Genomic DNA, 11,882 nt, shown 5'->3' with positions numbered 1-11,882 from the left:
CTTTGAAGAATCAATGTTTTTGATGTAAAATCCACCAAGAGTTTTTCTGCACTTTTCAGGTTTAATTAAATATCAACTTTTTCTCCCACCAATGACATTTACTTCATGTCAATAAAACCATGAATTCACATTGTCTATGAGAAATACGACTTCATGACTCAAGGAATCAACAAGCAACAAAATATTTTGCGATGCTTTATTTGTCATTTAAAAAATTGTTCATTCAACTGTACAGTGCTTATTACTCTCAATAATTGTGGATTTAAAGTAATACACTGTTTATATGTTATTGCATTGAATTATTTGATGTTAACAGAATAGTACTTCTTTCCCCCCCCCCATGAACAGCTGTTTGGTCGCATTGAGCAGCTGAAGTGTGATCAGATCAGAAAGTGTTGATTGGATCATCTTTGGTGCGGTTTTCCTCCACTTTAATCAGCTTAATCTCTTCTCCGTTATTTGGAAGGCTTTGAAAGAGGTCCAGATGAAGGTAACTGGGTCCACCAACATGAACCTGGAGTCAAGAGAGATGAAATGCTTGTAGTGTGTTGAAGACTGAGGATGTTCAGGAATTTGAAGAGCTGCCTACACGAATGAGTAGACTTCCCACAATGGAAACAGCACTCTCTGTGTGGTTTGAGAAAACAGTCAAGTTGTTAAGAACTATGACTGAGAAGAATCCGCCTGTGTACAGCAGCAGGCTGCCTTCCTAGAATTTGGATATCCCCCGTGCGCTCGTCTCTGCATTATGTGCATTACCTCTCTTGGAAAATTAAAACCACAGCAGCTTTTTATAGTATTTTTCATTCACTATCAGCTTACACCAAAAGTCTATTCTGAAGAAGATTATTCAAAACATGCAACACAGTCACCAATCCCAGCAAATTCACCCCTAAGTCAGACTGTAAGATACAGAAAACAAAAGAGCTACATCTCAGACTCTACAGGCTTCAGTTAGCATGTTAAATGTGAAAGTTCAGTCAGAAAAAGACTGAACAAAAACGGCCTGAGTTGAGCAATTAACCAAAGTGACAAACATTGCTCTAAATAATACTCCCCTAATCCAAGTAGTCACCCAAACCTGGACGTGGATTTAGAGGCCTGAGGGCCATCTCACACATTTATTCAGAATAAAGCAAGTTTAAATTAAAATTAATTGTATTTTACATGTTGGTGCAATGTTTAGGATGAGATGGAGATATAACACTCATGCACCCCGAAAATTATGAAGGTCTAAATATGTGTCAAAGGGACTCACTGAACATCAGTGGATTTCTATGGGGCAAACGTACTTAAAGCAGCCACTGTGACCATTGCTGCAGAGCAGAATGAATGATACTGATGGGGACTGTGAGGGTTTGTAGTTAAATTCCTGCTCTTACAGGATCAGTGAGTGTCTGTTTAAAGATTATTAACATACTTTTACATCACTATGGAACACCAGCATTTCTGCAGAGGACAGAACCACCTGCCTTAATCTACCACGATGCTCTGTGCTATGTTATCATGGCAATATGAAGTCAAATAAATACAAATGTAGAAAAATGCACATTTAAAAGAGGACAAGAAGACAGGCAACTGGAAGAGCTTTTGAAGCAGGAAAACTTTTTATGGATTTCTCTTAATTTAACTGGAAATTTTGCGAATACAAGTCAAGGAGGAAACAAGGAGGCAGGTTGGATTATATTTGAGGACAGGACGCATGAAGGAGAAGCATGAGGAGAGAGAAAACAGCAGAGCGATGGTGCAGAGCTAATCGTGGATCAAGTCAAAGAAGCAAGCATCAAAACTGTGAGTAAACATAACACACAAAGAGGTAAAAATTACTGTGCTGATTAAGGAAACATTACATTTGGTTAGTTTGGGGTCTGCAGCTTCAGGTTTGTGGGTTCAGTTGCTCTCAAAATTGAGGAAAGACAAAAAATGTTTCTTTTGAAAGGTTGTTGGAGGATTCTTACTGTAAGAAATATCTGGGTGTGCATCTGCTTTTATTTAAAAAACAACAACAAAAGTAGAATTTTATTTATTCACATTGGAAAGGGAAAATTGGAGGATCAGAACAATAATGTGGCCAAATTTACTGTTTCCTTAATCAGAACAATAATTTTGATCTGAACTAGAAATTTTGAAATGGGTTATTTTCTTTCTTCTCTACTGATCACTGTGTCACATGTTGAGTTACTTGTCAGTCTACATTAATGTTAATGGTAATTTAAAAAAAATGCAGTTTGTTCATAATTTTGTAGAAAAAGACTCTGCACCTGTGAAAAAATTAGGTATCCACACCCCCAAAATCACTGTAGATCAGAGTAGCTAAGCCCTGGTTAACTGCAATTAACAGGAGATGAAAAATATTGGAATGATTGAAAGAAACAAAGATTGCTTTAGGGTTTGAAGATTTGACTTTCTTATTGAAAGAGACGAAAACAAATCTATGTGTCACACTGAGAATAAAACTGAAAGCTTAAAAGATCTGGATGTCCAACTGTTGTTATACAAATGTGCAAACTTGTTTTAATGACATTAGAAAGAAAAATCAGGTGTTTAAAAAGGTAATAAATAAAATTGATTTTTATTTTACTTGAAAAAAATGATGTTGGTTAGCACGGCTGTATTTTGCAAAATGCTGGGTCACCAGTAGGCTGAGATTTAATGTGATAAACTGAGGATAGGTAATATAATCTACACACTCGCTATTATTGTTGTAATCCATACACCAGGTAATATTTTATCAAACATCAATCATAATTGGTGATCGATGCAAGTTTTAAGCAATAATATTTATTTGCATTCACAACTAATTTACAAAATATAAAAAGAATCTTGTTTTTTTTAAGAAAAAAAGACGTTTCTAACTGACTTCAAACTTTTGAGCTGTAGAGGAGATTGATGAGCGCGCAATAAAGTGAACTTGTTAGGGAGAGTTTGCAATCAACTCAATTTTTGATGATAGACACAGCTAAAAAATGAGCGTCTTTTGGACACTGATGTGTGAACTGATCACATGGTTATAAACCAGGTGAAAATTGACTTCAAAATTTTGAGCTGTAGTGTAGATTGCAATGATAGCGTATAGTTATCTATTACAGAAGAATACATAAAATTATAAGGACAGAGAGACACTGTTAAAAAGTTATGAGCTGTCTTGATGCAGAGAAAGTGGAGTTTGTCATCCTTGAATGATGGGATTAAATGGATTGAATGATGCTCTGGCTCTGTGCTCAAGTTCAGACATAGGCTTTAAGCAACCATGAGCCACTGATACGCGTGATAGATTAATCAGCATGTATCAAGTGGGCTTGTTAAACAGCTCTGATAGGAGAAAGTCAATGAGCACGCAATAAAGTGGACTTGTTAGGGCCAGTTTACCATCAGCCTTGCTAAAGTTGAACTTCATTTGTATTTAAAGACAGACTTTAAAGAAAATAAAAAATTGGCTTTAATGTAATATCACATGAAGGTTATCAGTAATGTTTTCACAGCTTTAATCAAATCATTCATCATCCATAAGTTGTGATGGAAAAATGTCTGCAAGCGTGCAGGAGCCCATTTTTAGAGACAATCACTCCTGTGTTATAATCTTAATTGAAGTTCATCAGGTGAGATGACCAATAGATGATAAGAAATATACTCTTACTAATTATTAGAGTTAAAAAGTACTTTGCTAAGCAAAATTAAATGAATTTATGTTGGAACTTGAACTTTTAATATAAAAATTTCATTTGGTGATGTATTTAAGTTTCACACATTAGAAATCTGTGTTTATCGTTTATTTTGGTTTTAATCTGAGTTTAGTGTTTATTTGTGAGCGTTGTTTTTATTTGCACGATTTTACTCTGTTTGTATCACATGTTTTTAGTCTTTTATTTTTACATTGTTTTAATCCACTGTGGATTGGCTGGGCATGGGACAAATGAGCTGATAGTGCTCACCTGCTGAGGCATGGGTGTGCCCAGTGGTGTCCTTTCAGCTGTTTAAAGGCCTTATTAAAAGGAAGCAAGCTGAGCACTGGAAGGAGAGAGGCCCTAGATTGGAAGAGGAACGCATGAAGGCCAGGTGGAAAAGAGGGAGCCGCTGTGTGATCGTGGGGGTGCGACGCCTCACCTGGAGACCCGTCAGCGTGATGTGGTCATCCAGTCCCGACAGCAGGAACGGCAACAGTGGGAGACAACGTGTGTGATTGACATCAGGGCAGATGTATACCACTGCCTGCATTTGTGAGTAGTGTCTCACTGTTGTTCACTGGGTGCAGCCGTGTTGGGAGAGGGTCGCCATGGCTATAAGCCAGGGCAGCTTCCGGGATGATGGTTCTGGCTCCTATTTGTTTTAACTTACAGGTGATGCGTGAGGGGAGCCGCGGTGGTATCGAGCGATGGACTCCAATGCAGAATGCAAACTGGGCTGGGATGTGATGGGCCCAGTGGACGGACGAGACTGGGACAGGAGGCTCCTCGTCTGCCTGGCACGAGCCCGCTCAGCAAGAGGAATTTCTGTCCAGCTCAAGAACACACAAGGAATATTCATCCTGGGTTGTGGGACTGGGTGGGATTTTGTGCATGAAGAGAATTGTATTTTTACCAGTTTTAGAATAATCTTTTCTAGTCTTGGTGGGAATTTTAGCATATTGAGGAAAATGTTGTTGTGAATTTGCTTGATTTAAATCAAATTGAACTGCATTCAATTAAAGCCAAATATAACTTGTAATCAAATCTATTCAAATGTAAAGTCATCTCACTCAATTTGGACAACTAGCACTAAAAGATACACTGACATCCTCTGTTTCCCAATTAGCAGATCAGAGGTTGCTGTTTTATTTGTCACTCCATACTTGAATGGTTTTATCCTGTTTATAAATAAACATTTAAAAATGACATTACTTCATTGTATGATTAATTCTTTGTCTGTGTTAGTCCTTTAAATGTTGTTCCTCCATAATTATTCTAGAGTCTTTACAGTGTTCAGCGACTGCTGTGAATCCACCTGTTCACAGGAGATCACAGGAAGATGACACCAAACATCAGAAGATGTTATCGTGCGCCACAGTAAAAGGGTGGTTTCTTGGGATTAAAAGCACATAATAAACTACAGCAGAAGCTCACACAAAGCAGGAAATAAGCAGGCAGCACTTCATCTGCTAATGCACGTTTTGCACTTTTATTGTTGTCTCATTCACTAACAGCTCAATGGTGCAAGATTACCATACAGAGAATTAGGATATCTGCATGACACATCTATGCTATACAGCGAATGGATTATAATTATTACAAATAGTAAACATATTTACATTTTAGTTCAAGCTCCATACAACATAGATATTTACAAAGTATGAAAATGAAACCGGTCTGACAAGTAATGTACAGCGTTAATGATGGGTTTTTTCTCCTTTTCTTTTGGTGAACAGATCTGAAAGGGGGCGGGGTTAACTGATATTAATTGTCAGAGGGGGAAAATATCATGGCTAGTTTTGTTTGAAAGGCATCAGCGGAAAAACAAACACACAGAAAAAAGTGATGAGGTGAAGAAAGACACATTAAGTGTGCTGTCGTTTTAAATGTCACAAGCTACTTTGTATAGTCCTATATCCCTGATATTAGAAAAAATTTAAATTAGTTAAAATACACCTTTATTTTGATAGAGTTCAGATGGATGCCTAGCATGACTAATGAGTAGATACCCCCCCCCCCCCCCAAAAAAAAAACAAAAAAAAAAAACAGACTTCTAATTCACTCGAACCGCTTTTTAATAAAGAGGAAGCACTAATGTAACTCACCTCCTCAGTCGAGGTGCAGGGGGTTACATTTTAGGTCTCCTTTTCCTCCCCCCCCTCTCTCTCTCTTACATTCAAACCCTCTCTTAGTTCACACTAGAACAGGCCGCCACACCATCATTTGGTTTAATATGAGTGGAACAACTAAACCGCACAGACTTTATTTGACCAGTTAGTTGAACCTTTTATTAATGTGTGCAAAGAGCTGCAAACTAATATATATACACTGCAAACAATAAATACACAATCCAAAATAAAAACACCTCTGCAAATGAAGTGGAAACGTTTGCTCTGGCGGCGCTTCGCATCAACGTGTATATGAGGCACTTTTGAGACTTGATCTGTGCATATGTGCATCTTTGATGTGCAGCTCAGAGATCCACAATCCAGCACGTTTCTGTTTCTCTGACCGTCAGGCTGGCTGACCTGAGGTCACGTCAGAGCTTTGTTTTTTATCTATATGTAACAGACAGTCGGTTCCTCTCCTTCCACGCATTTCATACGACACAGCAGGCAGACTGCTGGTTGGTTGACCAGAGTATTTTAATGTCTGTCATTAACACATCCCCAAACAAAACGTGAAAAATAAAATGACAGTGCCATCTAGTGACATTTTAAGAATACTGACAGTTAAATGTTATCAGGTTTTAAATGGAACATGAAAAGACCGACATACATTAAAACACACGTGGAAAAATGATAATTGAGTAGATTTGTTTGATGGTTGTGAGAGTAAAAACATCTGAAGCTTCAGTTACTTTGTCTCTGTACTTTGGTAACACTTCAGTGCTACCAAAGTGAACTTTCTGTTCACAGACACAAATTACACCTTTCTTGGCGCTGTCGGTCTTGCGTGCTGCACGATAACATTCAATATTTAGTATTTACTGTTATTTACACTAAGCTAGATTATTGCGACGGTGTTGTGTTTATTCTGTTGCTCTCTTTTTTCTTTTCTCAACAGGTGATCCATGTGATTTTTTTAAGTGCCCTTTCTCACTGTCCCTCTTTCCCTCGCTCTCTTTCTTTATTTCTCCCTTTCCTATCCTGAAGTCATGCCTGTCCCATCTGTAACAACTGAAAATAAAATAAAATAAATAAATAAATAGTAATAACGAAGGTCAATCAAATAGACCAATATGGCAAGGCCGTGATGATCCACTTGGTAACATAAATCTGTTGGGCATCTGTCTTGGCCTTCAGACAATAATTCTGATGGCTAAAGAACCAAAACGGGACAGGCAAAAAGGAAAGGAAAGGAAAGGAAAGGAAAGGAAAGGAAAGGAAAGGAAAGGAAAGGAAAGGAAAGGAAAGGAAAGGAAAGGAAAGGAAAGGAAAGGAAAGGAAAGGAAAGGAAAGGAAAAAAGAAAAAGGTTGGATGGGATCTTTGTCATGATGGTCTTCCACACCAGTAACTACGGCTTCTCCTCCATAACATGGAAGCTTCTTACAGACCCTCAGATGAAGGTAGCTGCATCCTCCCACATGAGTCAAATCAGAGGAAACTTGTACTTGCTGAACACTGAAGATCTTCAGTAAGGTGTTCAACAGTGGATCTCACAAGTAACTCAGTCCATAAACACTTTCTTTATTTTCTTTAAGTAATAATCAGTAACATGTACTTTATGACATAAAGTATGACATAGACTCTTTGCAGGACCAGTAGAGTCACCCACATGAAAATAAGAATTAAATAAATTATTAATTAATAAATTACTTAATCCTCCATATCCATTGATTTATTAAGTACGACGCCTCACTCAGTAAATTGAAAAAGAAAACAAACAACAAAAATCAAATTGCACATGATTAACAAAGAGAAGTGTCAGTCACAAGATCAAACAAACACTGACTAATGGTAAAGTCTGCTAATAAAATACTGCTGACAACCTATTGACCACCTTTCATGTGTACTTTTAGCCACTGAAAGCCTGCAGAGCTCCACTGGATGGACAGCACCATTCTTACAATAAATATTCCCTTTGTGCCCTGTGGATGGAGGCAGTGCTGCACTGGACAACTCCCTTCAGGGCAGAAATGTTTCAGCACAGGAGAAAAAATTATAAATTTTGATTGTTTTGAGATGAGGAATGAAATTCTGTCATCTCTTAAAAATCGAAAAAGTTGAATTCAATCAATAAGGGACTCTCGACTCAGGTCAGACTGAACTGTGCTTTATTTTAGGTCACTTTCAGAAAAGGATACCATGCTAAATGAAATATAACTCTCCAAATGATGCTACAATAAACTCTCCAACATTAAAGAACATGGGATGTGGGGGGTAAACAACAACAACAACAATCTTTATTTATAGAGCACATTTAAAAGCCTTGGGCATACCAAAGTGCTTTACATAAAACAATAAAAGGTTCAAACATTGATAACGGATAAATAAAAATAACGAGTTATGTTCATAGATAAAAGCTACCAATAAGAATGACTACAGCACATGGGTAATAGCAAGATAAAAGCTGTACCACCATAATAAAAGACACCAATAGAAAGATGGGAGGGAATTAATACAAGAGGTCAATAGGTCACAGCAACCAAACAAACAAACAAACCAGCAATTAAAAGGTGGAGAAGGCAAGTTTAAAAAGATATGTTTTAAGCTGTGATTTAAAAGAATGAATAGAATCAGATGCCCGGATGCCAATCGGGAGATTGTTCCACAGCACAGGTGCAACAAGAGCAAACGATCGATCACCTCTAGTCTTAAGTCGAGATCTGTGCTGAGCCAGCAGTAACTGTGACGATGACCTTAAAGCCCTGGCAGGAGCATAAGGGTTTAAAAGGTCCTTAAGGTAGCTGGGTGCAGTGTTGTTAGTAATTTTAAAAGTAAACAACAAAATTTTAAATTGAATACGATATTTGACAGGCAACCAGTGCAGATCGGCAAGGACAGGAGTAATGTGGGCAAACTTGCTGGTTTTAGTTAGAATGCGAGCTGCAGCATTCTGAACTGTCTGTAATCTCAGTAAAAGGGAAGAGTGGAGACCACAATAAAGTGAATTACAATAGTCTAGCCTCGACGTTACAAAGGCGTGGATGAGCTTTTCGAGATCTTTATGCGGGATATAGCGCCTAGCCTTAGAGATAAGACGAAGCTGGTAAAAACTAGATCTGACAACAGCAGACACTTGTTTGTCAAATGAAAAGGAGCTGTCAAATAAGACACCCAGATTCCTGACAGTATCAGAGAGAGAACAACTAAGAAAACCAAAGGCATCCCGGAGTTTGGCACGAAGGGCATTACTACCAAAAATCATAATCTCGGTTTTCTTCTCATTAAGGATAAGAGAATTCGACAACAACCACTTCTTGGCCTCAGACATGCATTCTCGGAGGCTATTCAGAGACAGAGCAAGATCGTCGTTTAGCTCAAAATAGAGCTGGATATCATCTGCATAATAGTGATAAGCAATATGGTATTTCTCAAAGATGGCACTTAAAGGAAGCAAGTATAATGAGAAAAGGGTAGGGCCCAGCACAGATCCCTGGGGGACACCACAGCAAACAGGTACAGCCGAGGAAGAGGATGTAGCCAGATGTACCGTAGAGAGCCGATTGGAGAGATAGGATTTAAACCAATCCAGGGCAGCGCCCTTGATGCCTACAGTGTGCTCAAGTCTCGCTAATAAGATATTATGGTCAACCATGTCAAATGCCGATGATAGATCCAAAAGCACTAAGACTGAGGGGCGTCCGTTGTCAGCCATTAGTAGGAGATCATTGAAAACACGAAGCAATGCTGATTCTGTGCTGTGATGTTGTTTGAAGGCCGATTGAAATTTATCATTTATATTATTACTTACAGTTCAGTCTCACATGGTTATTGCTACAAGAATGTAAAATATGTTTGATAAGCAATCAAACCTGAACCAAATCAATATGACAGGTCTGCAAATTTTTTAGCTGAAGGGGGAAAAAGTGCATGATTGGAGAAACTTTAATTTTTGTAAAACACTCCAGAAACATGTCTTAAAAAAACATGAAAGGAGTATTCAAACCATATAAACCTGAATATAAAGAATGTAAATATTATTTTGGGAGTTTGAAAAGACATAACATTGTGTGCTAAAATCCATGAATCAATTCAGAGCCTGGAGACATGATTGCAGTTGAGTTTTACTGCAAACATTGTCCATATCAGGAAAGAGATATGCGTTTGGCTTCATTGTGACAAATGAAGAAATAGAGTCTGCTCCTGAAACTGCAGGCATTTCACAGATCAGAAACAATAACAGAAAAATTATCGGCTTCATTTATTTACCCACCTCGTATTTAACTGATGTAATTTGCCTTCTATTATCTGCAGTATGTTATTATATATAAGTAAGGAAAACTTTCCCCACATGAAGCAGCAGGTTATTAATGGATTACAATGAGAGCACAGGCTGTAGGCACTGATGCTTTGGCTGGTTCATCTTCCCATTAGAAGTACTCAATACTGTCACATTGACTCTTGGGGTGCTGCAGATCGGTCAGCTCGAGCTCTTCTACATCACATGGGAGTTTCTCGTAAACACGGAGGTGAACATATTCTTCATCTCCCACATAGACCTGCAAGGAAGTACATGGAAAGTTAAAGGAGATGCTTAATGTGCACATAGAAGTGCTGATCATTTTAACACAGCTGTGGTAATTAATGTAAGTCACACTAGCCAAACAACATGCTAACATGTGGAAAAGGAGAATCAATGTCTTCATATATAGAGAGTGCATGATGGCTCTAATGTTCACAAACAGAACATTTGTTGATTTCTTTTCATGGCTGAGACAGTATGAAGTGCACACGGATTTTCATTTTCTTTTATAGGTTTCTCTCAAATTTTAAATACATTTCAGCAAAATTTGGCTGGAAGCAGCAGTGATGAGTAACACTTCAGGCTAGAAAGTCAAAAACTTTTGTATGAACCTCCATATAAATATAAAACCACATAACTACAGAATGAAAAAAAATCACTGATCATTGCTTTAGTTTTCACTTGAGAGATCAGATTATCTACCATCAATACTCTTATCGATGATATTTTATTATATTGAAGAGCATTGTAGTGTTGCCACTGTGCTCACTGCTTGTATTACAAACATTACCTTAATGAAGTAGTTGGTCCCAGCTACGACCTGTGTTTTGTAGCTCTGTGCAATGAAAACCTTGAAGTTTCTCTCGGCTTTCGGCTCTGCGTGAGGTTTCATCTGAATAAAAATTACAATAACATCAACAAGAAGCACAGGCCCCGTGTGTGCATAAAGTTGTGAGTGTAAAATCTCTCTTTTCTACTCACTGCATCACAGATCTTCTGAACTTCTTCATCAGCCTCCTTTTCCTCGGTCAGCCCTCCGCACATCAGCATTTTGACAAGTTTTTTTGGTGGTGGAAAACGACTGAAAAGTGAAAAAACGTACACAGAGCCTGCTTTTATGGGGTGTTCAGTGAGTCAGTGAGTCATGGGGCGATTAGAGGGGCGGTATTTGTAAAAGGTCATGTAAAAAAAGTGTAAGAGAGGGAGAGAGAGAGAGAGAGAGAGAGAGAGAGAGACTCATTTTGTGTTTATAGGATACATCTCTTAAGTATCTCTTAAATATTCATACACAAATATTTAGGCCCTTCCCTTTTTCCTGCTTGCTCTCGAGTCTGCCAGGATGTGAAAATACAGGGTGTGAGCTGCAATGTTTGGAGAGGGTCACACATGAATCACGGCCTAAAAAACTGCTTTCAGCTCTTCCTTTCTAGTTATCGTACATCTGACACCTAAACCTCAGTAAACCACAGTTCCCCAGAGTACCGAGTGGAGACTGCTCTCTGTGGTTCAGACATTATTTTATTGCTGTTATTTGTTGTTTATGGCAGTAGAATTAGATTTTACCCAGTTACCTACTTTTTTTTTAAAACTGGGGGTCTCTTCTTGTCACATACTTTCAATGAAAATTTAGAGGGCCTCTGCCTGATTAGTACTCTTTTAAAGTTCAAATTTAGAGCTGTTAATGTTAGATGCAAAAATAAAAAAAAACTAAACGGAGACTTGAGCAGCAAAATAAAACAGAGAGATGAAAAACTGGACACAAGCTAAAAAAAAACCCAAACAGACAAAATGGGCAATGGCCACCTAAA

The 11,882-nt window shown here is 38.1% G+C and overlaps 1 protein-coding gene across 1 annotated transcript; it reads right to left on the bottom strand.

Annotated features, from left to right (window-relative positions):
- Positions 1-9,595: 9,595 nt before the first annotated feature.
- LOC146662252 (cystatin-B-like) lies at positions 9,596-11,166 on the bottom strand. The gene is made up of 3 exons (XM_085418767.1): positions 11,056-11,166; positions 10,865-10,966; positions 9,596-10,330 (listed from the first exon to the last, which is right to left on the bottom strand). Exons 1-3 carry the CDS (start codon positions 11,122-11,124, stop codon positions 10,202-10,204), a joined length of 300 nt encoding a protein of 99 aa, XP_085274893.1. The 5' UTR covers positions 11,125-11,166; the 3' UTR covers positions 9,596-10,201.
- Between the last annotated feature and the right edge of the window lie 716 nt (positions 11,167-11,882).

Source organism: Rhamphochromis longiceps, linkage group LG9, assembly GCF_057381845.1.
Source record: "Rhamphochromis longiceps isolate RC_006_pf linkage group LG9, R_longiceps_female_GT1.1, whole genome shotgun sequence".
In the NCBI taxonomy this organism is placed as follows: domain Eukaryota; kingdom Metazoa; phylum Chordata; class Actinopteri; order Cichliformes; family Cichlidae; genus Rhamphochromis; species Rhamphochromis longiceps.
Note: the sequence above shows the minus strand (reverse complement) of the source record. Positions and strands in the feature narration are given on the sequence as shown.